The sequence below is a fragment of the Dermacentor albipictus genome, chromosome 1, assembly GCF_038994185.2.
Source record: "Dermacentor albipictus isolate Rhodes 1998 colony chromosome 1, USDA_Dalb.pri_finalv2, whole genome shotgun sequence".
NCBI classification, from domain to species: domain Eukaryota; kingdom Metazoa; phylum Arthropoda; class Arachnida; order Ixodida; family Ixodidae; genus Dermacentor; species Dermacentor albipictus.
Window position 1 is genome coordinate 158,422,900 of NC_091821.1, and position 12,948 is coordinate 158,435,847.

The 12,948-nt window shown below is 42.6% G+C and overlaps 1 protein-coding gene across 4 annotated transcripts in view; it reads right to left on the minus strand.

The window, feature by feature from the left end:
• RabGGTa (Rab geranylgeranyltransferase subunit alpha) overlaps positions 1–12,948 on the minus strand; it is a 60,220-nt gene that overhangs the window by 19,416 nt on the left and 27,856 nt on the right. For all 4 annotated transcript variants that reach the window (XM_065442617.1, XM_065442615.2, XM_065442616.2 and 1 more), the window contains 3 exons: positions 12,731–12,814; positions 6,050–6,132; positions 2,279–2,371 (listed from right to left, as the gene is read on the minus strand). In XM_065442617.1, coding sequence (XP_065298689.1) covers positions 2,279–2,371; positions 6,050–6,132; positions 12,731–12,814 — 260 coding nt within the window. The remainder of the gene's footprint in view (positions 1–2,278; positions 2,372–6,049; positions 6,133–12,730; positions 12,815–12,948) is intronic.

Here is a 12,948-nt window from a genome sequence, read left to right on the forward strand (position 1 = left end):
GAAAGTTGAGCTACACTGCATTCTAAAAACCGAAAGACTGAACTTAGCAAATTTTGAGAACATATACTGTGTCACAACAGCCCAAATACGAGAAAATACTTCGAAGTCCATGACGTCTTACTGATGCGCTGGCGCAGAGGTTATGGCCCGAAATTAATATGGAAGTTTGGCCTTCATTTTCTCTAGCATTAATCAACATCTTACCACAAGCTTGTTGAAAATAGGGTTTTAGACAAATAATTTATCAGTCCAAGTGTTTTTCTTTAGTCTCCCCTCAAGTAAAGCTAGATTGGTAGATTACAGTCACAGAAGAACAAAGGGGTCAGTTTAACCGTAGAGTTTCTTTAGACATTTCTTGAGAGAATTCTGGCACTAACGTCTATAGGAGCTCAAGTATGCAGTTCAGCCAGTATTGCAATCATGGGGCAGTATATGGATTTGCCTAAACTTCACCCTTCTGGCTTCACATGACTTTGTGACTCAGCAAATGATCATTTTGACAATATATTGTGTTATAAGTGCAACAATTTGTAATGACCATGCATGTGCTCAAAGACTTCTATTGCCTTGCTGTGTTTAGAAAACTATCAAGATAAAACAATAAAATAATGCCACAAGAACGTCTGAAGCCACAAGTACAAAAAGTAGACAAAAACCCCCATTCCCTAGATAGCTGAATAATTGCGGTGCCAGAGTTCCTTCTATTACAGTTTTTGTAGGAACTTTAAAGTTTAACCACAAGCAGAGGCTTGATATACTAAGGATGGAAGAAATGAAAAGTGGGTGGCGATGCTACCCTGGAATTCCTACAACAGCTGCCCATGACTTTGGCAGTGTTTGCTTAAGGCTAGTTGCCTATTGATAAAAATCCATTACATTGCTAGGCCTAGGAGCTTCTATGGACCTTTCATGCATAAGACCCAAACATGTAAAAACACAGCCAAACTCATGACATCCCAATGACATTGCTGCTGTCATGGCTTGGGCTTGAAATTATAAAAGGCAGGTTTGACATTTACTTTCTTGGGCCACAATCAATTGTTTTGCACTAAGGAAATGCAAACACACATAAAACAATGATCTATCAGATTAAAATGCTTTAGCATTTCTATCTAGTGTCCCTCTATAATTGCACCTACTTAGGCCAGTTCTGTCAATATCAAAATTTTATGAGTTTTGAAGTGTAAAAGAAAAGCAGTATGTTTTTTGTTCTTTAAAGGGCCCCTCACCAGGTCTGGCCATTTTTAGCTGACAAGCGCAGTGTATACAATGCATGCTAATGATCGTGACTGCTAATTATTACACACCCATGTGCTGCGGAAAGAACTTAAATTTCAAACCATGCCCTTCTCCTCAAAGGTGCCGCGCTCCCAGCAGGTACATCGACGTCAATCGCATAAGTGCACCTAAGTACACAGCGGTGCTGTGACGTCACTCACAGTTACATGCGACTCCAAGAATTATTCAAGGCAACATTAGTTATTTGTTTAATCTTTTGCTTCAATAGATGAATTAAAGTTTAGAGAAATAATAAAACATACAAACCAAATGTCTGTGTTTTTTTTATTTTTCTCCGTACCGCTGCAAGAGATATGTACTACTTCCTTTTCGTCTGCTTGTTCCCATGTCATCCAGTCACGTGTGCAGAGGACCAAACCATGTCATTTTTCTACTGTGCTCCAGCGCTGCGATCATGCTCTTTCATCCTCTCACGTCTGCCTCAGTGTTCGTGATTGTGGCACTGACTTAAAGCGCTAATCAGGTGTTCTCATGCAGAGCACGCAAAATTGTCTGCTACGCGAAACGAGACAAACACAACAGCTCGCACACAAGACCGTCACCACAAGTGCGCCACTCAGCAATCAACAAAAATGTGCAAGGAAAAAAAAGAGAGAGAGAGAGGATTAAAGAAAGGTGGCAGGGCTCGTCACTTATTTGTGACGTGATCTTCTGGCTCTGGTATGGGAGAATACAGGGAAGGAATTCCACTTGCAGAGGCTAGACTGGAGTGTGTATGTTGGCGTATGAGAGGGTATGAGAGAGTGGAGAGTGTATGTTGGTTGGAGTGTGACGCTCGCCTTCTGAAATCATGGGTTCACGGCAGTTCAAATATTTCTATCTCTGCTAGTAATGAACTAATTTGAAAAATTCTTGCAGTAGAACACTCCTTGGAGGGCACATAACAACTTCCAGCATATAACCAAAATTTGCTATGCGGCCTAGTGAGGGGCCCTTTAACATAGTTTTGAACCTATGAAGCATGAATGTTAATGCTTACCCAAAGCGACGAGCAAAGTGATTGGCATGGAGCTTCCCATGAGAGCTGAAGTGATGACCCATTTACAGTAATGAAAATATTTGTATCTGCGAGCTGTAGCAATGAAGAACAAAAAAAGCACATGCATGTCAAAGCTGCTACACTTCACAAGCTAACAGCCCAGCACAAGGTTCATGAGTACTCTAGCTTACATACTGGATAATTAATGTATATACTATCAAAAATGCCAGCAGGCAGCAAGAGAACTTGTTGCTGTCTGCTAGCATGCTGAACGGTGTGAAATTGACAAGGCAGAGAAAGAACAGGCAAATGTGTTTCTGTGTATATATGTGTGTTGCTGTGCGGAGACATTAGGTGAGATGCAGCAAGCACACTATTTTCAACTCCAAGAAAGAAGTAGCCACTTGTCAATTGACGTGAGCAACCAGTCAGTGCCCTCGGATCCTGATCGCCACCAGCATATGTGTTGCTGTACCATGCCAAGTGTGAGGACCTTGGTAAGGTCCTTTGGCCTTTGGCAATCAGACTGTGGCTGACCACCAAGTTAGCAAGGAGGTCACTAGATGAAGGAGTGACTCTTTACTTGGAAAGGCAAGCACTATGTTTTGGGGAAGTAGACTGGTTGTTGTCGTCAAAAATGACACTGGCAGGCAGGTTTGATTCAATCAAATTCTCATAACTATTGCAGAGGAGGACAAAGTGTTTTAAGTAGTGCTGTACCACTTTACACAGGACATTGCAGGGGGTTGAAGGGGTGTGTGTGTGGCATCGTTCTGCATGACATGACATGAAAAGTGCATGGTTAACTAAGCTCTCCTAGGAATGTTGTCAAGCAAGAGGTGGTAGAACAGTATGCAAAACAGTCTGACACCACTGGCATAGTCAACAAGATCAAGAGGTGCAGCTGGTGATGAGTAGCAGAAGTCGCCAAGGAGCTGCAGTGTAGTGCAGAAGACAAGCTCTAACAGTCTACTGCAACGAAATTTCCCTTCAGTACTAGTATATATCACTGAACCAATCTTGGTGAAGCCATAGGGCTGGTAATTGTATAGTTTTCTTGTTAGCAGCCTTTAAACAGCACCTAAGCAGATGACGTGTGCACCTGATAATTTTCGCTATGACTTAGGTCCCAGCACGCCACCTCCAAGATTTTTCAGTGCGCCACGAGCAGCTGCGTTTGCTAGGCGTTTGGGCTAGCTTGCGTCACTACAAGCTTGGAGCTACATCACCTACGCAGACCAATTAGACCACGCAAATGTCCGAGCATCTCGACAATAAAGAGCTTGTCGCGGCACTTCACGGCGACCAAGGTATATACGACGCTCCACAACAGCACGGCCTCGGAGATTGGGCAGCCACGCGCAGCAGATGCAGCTACATGCAACTATGGTGCGTATAGCGCAATGCCTACTATGCGCACGGTCAAGCTGGAGTACGCACTTGTGCTTGTGTGCTCCAGTCTCACCATGCTATGTGGTGCAGACTGGCTTTGTACTGCACTAGCTTGACTGACAGCTAAGTCCAGCTAAGTCCAGTAGTAAAGTCCAGATTGCACATTTTGAAGCGCTATCAATAGCAAGTGTTCACGTGGTCTCGGCTTATCTCAGAGGTCATGGCAAGGAGCTGGGCATTCTAGGTAATGCGTCACTTCTGGCAAGCAGTACTGGTGGCGTTTTTTTGTTGTTTTTTTTCAGTTTCTGTATACAAATTAAATTCTGGGATTTTACATGCCAAAACCAGAATATGATTATGAGGCACGCCATAGTGGGGGACTCTCCATTAATTTTGACTACCTGGGGTTATTTAACGTGCACCCAATATACAAGGGCATTTTTGCATTTTAGCTCCATCAAGATGTGGCTGCTGCTGCCGGTATCTGTTTCCATTCTCTCTGGCTTAGCAGTGCAATACCAAAGCCACTACACCACCACAGAGGGTCAGTTTTGGTACACGAAAACGGCTATTTTTGTTAGCTTTTCATGACACTTTCGATCATATTTCAAACGTCAAATTTTGTAAGGAGGTTCCTCTATACCTACACTAACTTAAACTAGGCTTTTACACAGTCCAAAATTTCATTGCAGTTGGCCTTTTTATGTGCAACACCATACTAGTAGAGCAGAGCATTGAAGAGACCTTGGTGAAATGATGTTCGCAAGTAGGGGTGGTGGCAACTGGTAGAAGTCTGAAAATCGGGGAGAGGTGGGAAGAATGAGTGAAGACTGGTGTTCTGATCAATACAATGTAGTGCATGACATTACATCTGTCATATGACAGGGGCCGAAAAAGCTCGACGCATTCTGGGAGGATAGCAGACTATGGAGACGAGACCTTGCTATGTGCCTGAACAAAACACAGCAATGGCAACATTAATGTAATAACTGAAGTTGCTAAGTATCGCAGTCCAGGAGCCGGCAATGTCAGAGGTCAACAACTACTTGAAGTGCCAGAGTAAGACTGCACTGATAAAGGGCATGAATTAGGAAAAGTGAGCGAAAAGTCTACTGAAAGCTGTCATTTAGCGTCACTTACTATTGAACATATATATTTAGTCAACCCACTATATATCGTGATGGGTAGCACTTCTCCAGCATAGGAGAGATGATGCGCACCTCAGCATCCATGGCAATGAGGTAGTAGATCTTGGTTAAGTTGTTAGTAATATGGAACAGGAATCTGAATGTTGAGCCAAAGGCACTAGCCACCTTCAGTACATTGCCCAGGGCTTTGCTATAAAGTCACAGGGCTTTGGGCACTGCCAGGCATGTTCCCCATAATGTTCATAGCACCAGCACATAGCACAGGCATGTGATCCGTTTCCAGTACAGGTTGTTGTGACAAGGTCATCACACAGAGTGAGGCCGGTGAACAGAGTGAGCCAAGGTCAGTAGCCAGTTATTAAACATTGAAGCCGAGCTGCTCACTGAAGGTGATGCAGAGCTTAAGAAATGATGGAAATGGCAGTGAACACAACATCTACAATTCTGTGAACCACATATGCCAATGAGTCAAGCAACGCTGAGGAGACAACATGCTCAGAATAATGCCCATCTGCTAAAATACTGGCAGCAGAAACAGCTTGTGGAGAATGGAGGTGTAAAGTCAAGCTGTGTGATTGCCAACAGGGGCAGCATGCAATGCAGTGGCCCAGTTGACTTCCGGTCATCAAGTTCATCCACAGTGAGGAGATGATGCAACCAACACTGCTCTGACTCGGTTGTGTAGCAGACTGTTTGGTGGGGAGCTAAGATCGTAAACGACCTGATGCCATTGCGGGAACCTTTTCCATTTCTTTCGCTCAAGCTTTCAAGGCTCGCAATATTGTTTTGGAGTTTGGGGAAGGGGCTTCAGGTTTTCTTTTGTTCCCTCTATGCTTATTTAGGTTCATCTGGTAAAGAGAAGCGAATGGCACAGGCACCTATGTAACAAAAAAGTAATGAAAATGGTGCATAAAAATCATGGCAACATGAACACCATTAGTTTAGTATATGCAGAGGCCCAAGCTGAGCATAGGTTCTGCATGTCTGCATTGTTGCTGACACCATTTCTTTGATATCCTAAGGTCCTATTAGTGTGTGCAAACTAATTGCATTCACTGTTCTTAAAACAATTTTAACAAAATGTTTGGCCATTAGCAATAAAACTATAGTAACATTACATCAATTCCAGTCTCAATCTTTTCGTGAAAGACTTGACACAGATGTTACAGATATAAACATACAACACTTGACTGTACAAAAAATGTTTTATGACCAATGAAGGCATGCTCACCGAGATCTGTCGGGTGAAGTGGAGAATAACCTTACGCGTCTCCCTCGAAATATAAAGTAAGAGAAAGTCCAGAGCAGGCCTTTCTATAAAAGGCATGAAAAGTAGTTCTGATTAAAATGTGGAAACACAATTAAATGCTTACATGAGAGTAATTCTCAATGTAACGACCAGCAAAGTAAAATAAAAATGAAAAATAAAAAAAATGCTAATGAAGCCCACAATACACAAATTTCCTAACTGCTAAAAATTCAACCATGATAAAGGTTTCACCAAAGTTAACAAGATCAGTTTTCACAATTGTAACCATTATTTTAAAGAGGCCGTGCAAGTTTATCCACGTGCACTCCTTCAGCCAACCTTTGCGCTTTTCTCTTACTGAACATTCTTCTCTCACAGGCACACAAAAATGTCTAATGGCAGGCCATCATAAAGCCTTGCGTAGCAAAAAAAAAACGTTAACATATGTTACAGAGTGTTACAGTTGTTTAGAATGATCCAATTATTCTTTGACTGCAGCCACTTAAACAAAATAACAAGGCCACACATTTCCAAGGTTTTGAACAGGTCCCATTCCAAGAATGCCATGGTACACCGACTATGATAGGATTCTAGTGGCCCGATTACACGGCTACTATGTCTAGCACTGAACAAACATATAGCACTTTATCAAGATAAATGTGGGCAACACACTTCCTTGCCAGTGTAGACAATAAAAATGTAAAAATTAAAAAATCTATAATCTGGGTTTTTACGTGCCAAAACCCTGACCTGCTTATGAGACATGGTCTGACGTACACTCAATGTACAGTCAGGGTTTGTACAGGTCCTAGCAATAAAAATTGAAAAATATTCAAGGACTTTCAAGGCCCTGTCAAAGTTTTTTTAAGGGTGCAGAGTGGCATCCCATGCACCAATTTTTTACTACCACAACATTTCTAAAACACTACAGTTACACTTATATTAATGAAGTTGGTAATATTAGCCCTTTCCTTTGTTATATCAAAATTTCACTATATTGAAATTGAACCTTTTATGCAAATAAGTAGTTCTGACAAATTTTTTTTGGCATGGAAGGGGCGTAAAACAGAATTATCGCACAACCAGAAAAAAACATTCACTAAGGAAAAATAATTTTGTACAATTTAGAGTCCGTTACCGGAGATACTGTTTCATGCAGTGTTGATATCTTTACATAGAGGATACGAAACAAAGCCTGCAAAGTTTTTGCCTTCACTCCGGTGGCAGCTTATAGTAGCATCACCCACAGTGGGATGGCGCTATCAGCTGTCTTGGCTTGACGAGCCTTTGCAGCCGCTGCCGATTGCCTCTAAATGAATTTAATTTGAATGTGTGTTGTTTAGTGGCGCAAGGGCCAGGTATGGCCAAAGAGCGCCAAGACAGTGTTAGTGATTTCGCGGTGGAATGATGAGTTCTGTGAAGTTGATGTGACGTAGCTGTAAAGGGCCTAAAAAATGGTCGCTGTAAATGCGTAAAATCTACGTGCAAAAAGATTTTATGGTGATGTCTAATGATGAGTACTATGAGCCTTACACTTCATTGCGGAAGAACGATATGATATATAGAACATGTAAGATGCAAAAGTTAGCTACAGCACAACTGCCTCACCAGAGCCCTTGAAACACAAGGGCCTGGAGGCATGTGCTCTTGCAGTACGACTATCCCAGCAGCATCCTCTAAAGAGAGGAAGCATTATGAATGTATGGGACTAATAACTTGTAAGACCACATCTCTGAGCAAACCTGGGACTGTGTCTGTATTAAAAAACAGTTCTGGACTGACAAACATTGCAGGATGAAGAGGAATGTGCTGCCGGTACGCTAAGGAAAAATGTCTCTCTCAGATTCGGCTTCCCGACACTCTAGGAGGACGTGAAGTACGGTCAGCCTCTCCCCGCATCTACCACAGGTTGAAGGCTCACTTCCCTTGACTAGAAAATTATGGGTGCCAAATGTGTGTCCTATTCTGAGGCGACAGAATAGGACATCTGTTCGGCGCGATTTTGTAGTAGAGGGCCAGAATCCTAACTGTGGCTTTATAAGGTGGAGCTTCTTATTTGTTTCCACGTCCCACATGGGTTGCCAGTGGTTTTGCAGTTTCTTTCGTAAGAAAGGCCTCAGATCTGTGACAGGCACCTCAGCGGTAGGGTTAACAGCTTGTGATGCGATTGACGTGGCCATCTCGTCCACCAGAACGTTACCCTCGATGCTCCTATGGCCAGGCACACAGCATATAATGATGTGCTAGTTAAATATGTACGCTTTACACAAGACGGAATAGATTTCATTAAGTACTGGATTTTTGTGTGTATAGAGTGACATCAAGGCCTTCACGACGCTTAGGGAGTCTGTATATATATATATCGCTGATTTTTGAAGTTTTTATTTTTTTATATGCTTCACAGCAGGCAGTAATGCGTAGGCCTTGGCCGTAAAGACACTTGTTTCCGGATACAGTACATCGGATTCTGAGAAGGATGGGCCGACGGCAGCATAGGACACTCCGGCATTTGACTTCGAAGCGTCTTTGCAGAACTCTGCGCAGGAGTGCTTGTGCTGGAATTCTAGGAAATGCATTCGGATTTCTATCTCTGGTGCGTGTTTTGTTACTTCTAAAAAAGGATATGTCACATTCTATCACCTGCCACTCCCGAGGTGGTAACAGCTTGGTTGGATGCATTAGGCGAAGCTCAAGGAGTGGGACATGCATTTCATCACTAAGCTCTCTCACACGAAGTGAGAAAGGCTGTCTTACAGAGGGACGGTTACGGAAAAGTGTAGTACACGTCATATCGTTAACAGTGTTAAAACATGGATGTTAATGATTGGAGTGTATTTTCAGGAAATATGTAAGGCTGAAATAAGTTCTCTTTAGATAGAGTGACCATTCATTTGATTCCGCGTATAAGCTTTCAATAGGGCTTGTCCTGAAAGCGCCAGTGGCTACGCGGATACCTAGATGGCGGACAGGATCTAGAATCTTTAGTGCGCTCGGAGTGGCAGAGTTATACACAATGGCACCATAGTCCAATTGTGATCGAATTAGGCTCTTTAAACATTCATCAGACACATGTTGTGTGGGATAGAATTTTAAATGAGTTCATTGTCCTTAGACATTTTTCTTTAAGATATTTAATTCGCTGAATTAAAGTAAGCTCGGAGTCAAGTATAATACCTAGAAATTTGTGCTCTTTGTTGATAGGTATTTGATGTCCACACAGCTGAACACAAGGATCTGGAACCAGGCCTCTCTTTCTAGTAAAAAGAACACAAGAACTTTTGTGGGGGTTGATTTTCAATCCGTTTTTGTCTGCCTACTTGGAAACCTTGTTCAAGCCCTGCTGCACCTGTCTCTTGCATACTGCGAGGTTACAGGATTTGAAGCTGATTTGAATGTCGTCCACGTAGACGGAATAAAGAATGGCAGGTGGTAATGAAGCACGAAGCGTGTTCATCTTCACGATAAAGAGCGTACAACTAAGCACGCCTCCCTGGGGTACACCTGTTTCTTGTGTGAAAGGTCGCGACAATACGTTGCCGATTTTTACACAGAAGATACGATTCAACAAATAGCTTTCAATTATTTTCAGCACATTTCCATAGATGCCCATTCCCGACAAGTCTCGCAAGATCCCGTAACGCCATGTTGTGTCATACGCCTTCTCCATGTCAATAAATATTGATAAGAAAAACTGTTTATGTACAAATGCATCACGAATATATCCTTCAATGCGTACGAGATGATCTGTTGTCGACCGGCCTTCTCTGAAGCTGCACTGACAGGTATCAAGTATATTGTTGAGTTCAAGGAAATGTATGAGTCTGTGATTAATCATTTTTTCAAAAAGCTTACACAGGCAGCTTGTAAGAGCTATTGGGCGATAGCTTGCCGCCAGGGATGGGTCTTTCCCCTGCTTCAAAACAGGGACCACAATTGCTCCTTTCCATGTGTGTGGAAGGTAACCGGCAGCCCAAATAGTGTTCAAATAGGTAGCCCAAATAGGTATCCGGCAGCTCAAGAGTGCAAGTAGTGTAACTTGTGTGTCAGTGTGCAAGTTTTTGATCATGTCATACATGACTCGGTCAGGTGTCTTGCATGAGATCAAGGCAGCTCTGAACTTGGCAATACTGAATGGCTGGTTATACGCTTCGTCGTATCTGCATTTACGTATGAATGGCTTAATTTCTTCTATTTCTTTGTATTTAAGGAAAGATTCAGAATAGTGTGTATTGAGCTCGACACATGCTAAAAGTGTTCCCCAAGAGAGTCTGCCTGGTCTTGCAAGGTATCCCCTTGGTTGTTCACCAGAGGCAATGGATGGATTTGTTGCCCTTGTAGCTTTCTCAAGCCATTCCACACTTTTGCCTCCTGTGTGTATGAATTAATGCCGGAGAGGAACCTCACCCAGCTTTCTCTCTTTGCCTGATGTCATGTCTACCTTCCCTGTGATTTAATTTGTTTAAAGTGAATTAGATTTTCGGCATTAGGCGATCTGCGCAATACACCCCATGGCTTGTTCTGTCACTTTCACGCCTCTCTACAGTCTTCGTTCCACCAGGGAACATGTCTTCTTAGTGAACCATAATTCGTCTGCGGGATAAATTTTTCGGCTGAATCAATAATAAAAGTGGTAAAATATGCAATGGCATAATCTATAGTAAAATTATTTATAAAATCTGGTGGTAAATAAGATGATTCCTTAAAATGCCCCCAATCCGCCAATGCTAATTTCCATTGAGGAATGTGTGGAGGGTTCTTATGTAGAGTTATCACGTTTAAAACTACAGCGAAGTGGTCACTTCCATACAACTTATTGATCACGGACCATTCTAGGTGAGGCAGTAGAGAAGAAGAACAGATTGCTAAAGCTATTGCTGAATATGTGTTGCGTTGGACACTGTAATACGCCGGCTCCTTCTTATTCAACAGGCAGGCACTAGAGGTCAAAAGAAAATTTTCAATTAATCGACCTCTTGTGTTGCATCACGAATCTCCCCACATCGTATTGTGGGCATTAAAATCACCCACGAGTATGTAGGGGTCAGGAAGCTGATTAATTAGGTTATGGAAATCATTTTTTTTTTTCAGGTGATAGTTAGGCGGTATGTATAAAGAGCGCAGTCACCAGTTTGTTAAAAAGGATTGCCCGAACCGACACGGCCTCAAGGGGTGTCTGGAGGGCGATCTGTTGACAAGCTACAGATTTATCCGCAACTATTGCAACACCGCCAGAGGCGTTAGTCTCGCTAATTGCCTCCAAGATAAAACACAGACTGCACAAAAAAAAATTGAGCCGCTGCAGCCGTCCTTGTTCTGAGCACTTGCTGTGGTAGAATTTCGCCGCATTTCTAGTCTCATGCGCCTTCCTTCTGTCTCTCTTCCACTTCTCTGTAACACAGGTCCGACAGCGCCAACAGAGAAGGGGTGGAACGAAGAAGGGGGAGAGGTGCACGAGGGTGTGACTACAACGAAAGTGTGCCATGCGAGGTGCATGGATGAAAGGCGAGTGTGGCAAAGGTACATGTGTGACACGTGGGGAGGCGTGACGGATCACATATTTTTCTTCTTTACTGTGCCGTTGTTTGAAAAATAGCAAGTTTGCTGGGTCCTCACTTCTCCACCATAGAAAGCAGATCACAAAATCGATCTTAGACTGTGTCACCCAAGAAATTTAAGGATTTTCAAGGGAAAAAATAATTAAATGACTTTCAAGGGCCTTGAAAACATACTTTTGAATTTCAAGGGTTTTCAAGGGTATATGTATTGTGGGTACGCTGACAGTACATGAGCAATTTTGCATTCCGTCTCCTTCGGTATGCGGCCACCATGGCGGGTGCCAGTGTAGCATTGCCGTTGCATTGAACCAAAGGACAGCATTTATACAGACTCAAAGGCACGTGAATCGTAAACTGGCCTGCTTTTTTCTTGCAGCAATACCACATGAGAGCACACTTTTCTCCATTACCACAAATTATGAGTGGCTGCTCTGCTCTACCACCACCACTGATTCATTCATATCCGCTATGAAAAACTCTCGGTTCCTTATGTGAACCTCAAGAAAAAGTAAGGGCATGGGCTCGCTTCTTGTCTCAAGTGCAAAGAAACAAGGTTGCAGAATTTTGTACAATGTTTGTCATGCATTTGTTAACTAGAAAATTGGCCACCATTACAAAAAAAAAAGAAGCATTAGAAAAAATAAAGCATTGCAAATAAGTAACAGTATATTGCGAAATAAGCAAAAAACTAATTAAAAATGAATTCTGGGGTTTTACGTGCTAAAACCAGAATGTGATTATAAGGCACTGTGTAGTGTGGGGCTTCAGATCAATTTTGACAACCAGGGTTTCTTTAACGTGCACCCAATGCACAGTACATGAGCATTTTTGCATTTCGCCCCCATCAGAATGCAGCCGCCACAGCCGAGGTCAGCCTATGGTGTTGCCCAGCAGTGCAACATCATAGGCACTGGGCTATTGTGGCAGGTAAGCAATACAAATGGAAGGTAATGTTGACAAGGCATAAAGTGCAGCTACACAGCTTGTGCAGTTGGTAAACAAGCTGAAAACAAGCTGTACAGTTTGTTTACCAACTAGGACATTCTATTAAGCCTAGTCTTTAGATTTGCTGAAAGTATGTATTTTGATATGGCAGTGCATTATTTACCTCTTCCTGTCAACCACCTGTGGTAAAACCAGGCACTCTGATCTCCAGGATCCGTGAATGTTGCATTTTGGACCAAGTTGTACTCTTGTTTGAGAAGCCAGAGAAGAGTAACAGTTAAGGGCACTGATGCCATTCAGCAAGAAAAATATGAGGGCGAATCGGAGAGTCTCTGCCCCTATTTTTTTTAGCCAAATTACGGATGTAAATTCGAAGTCAAC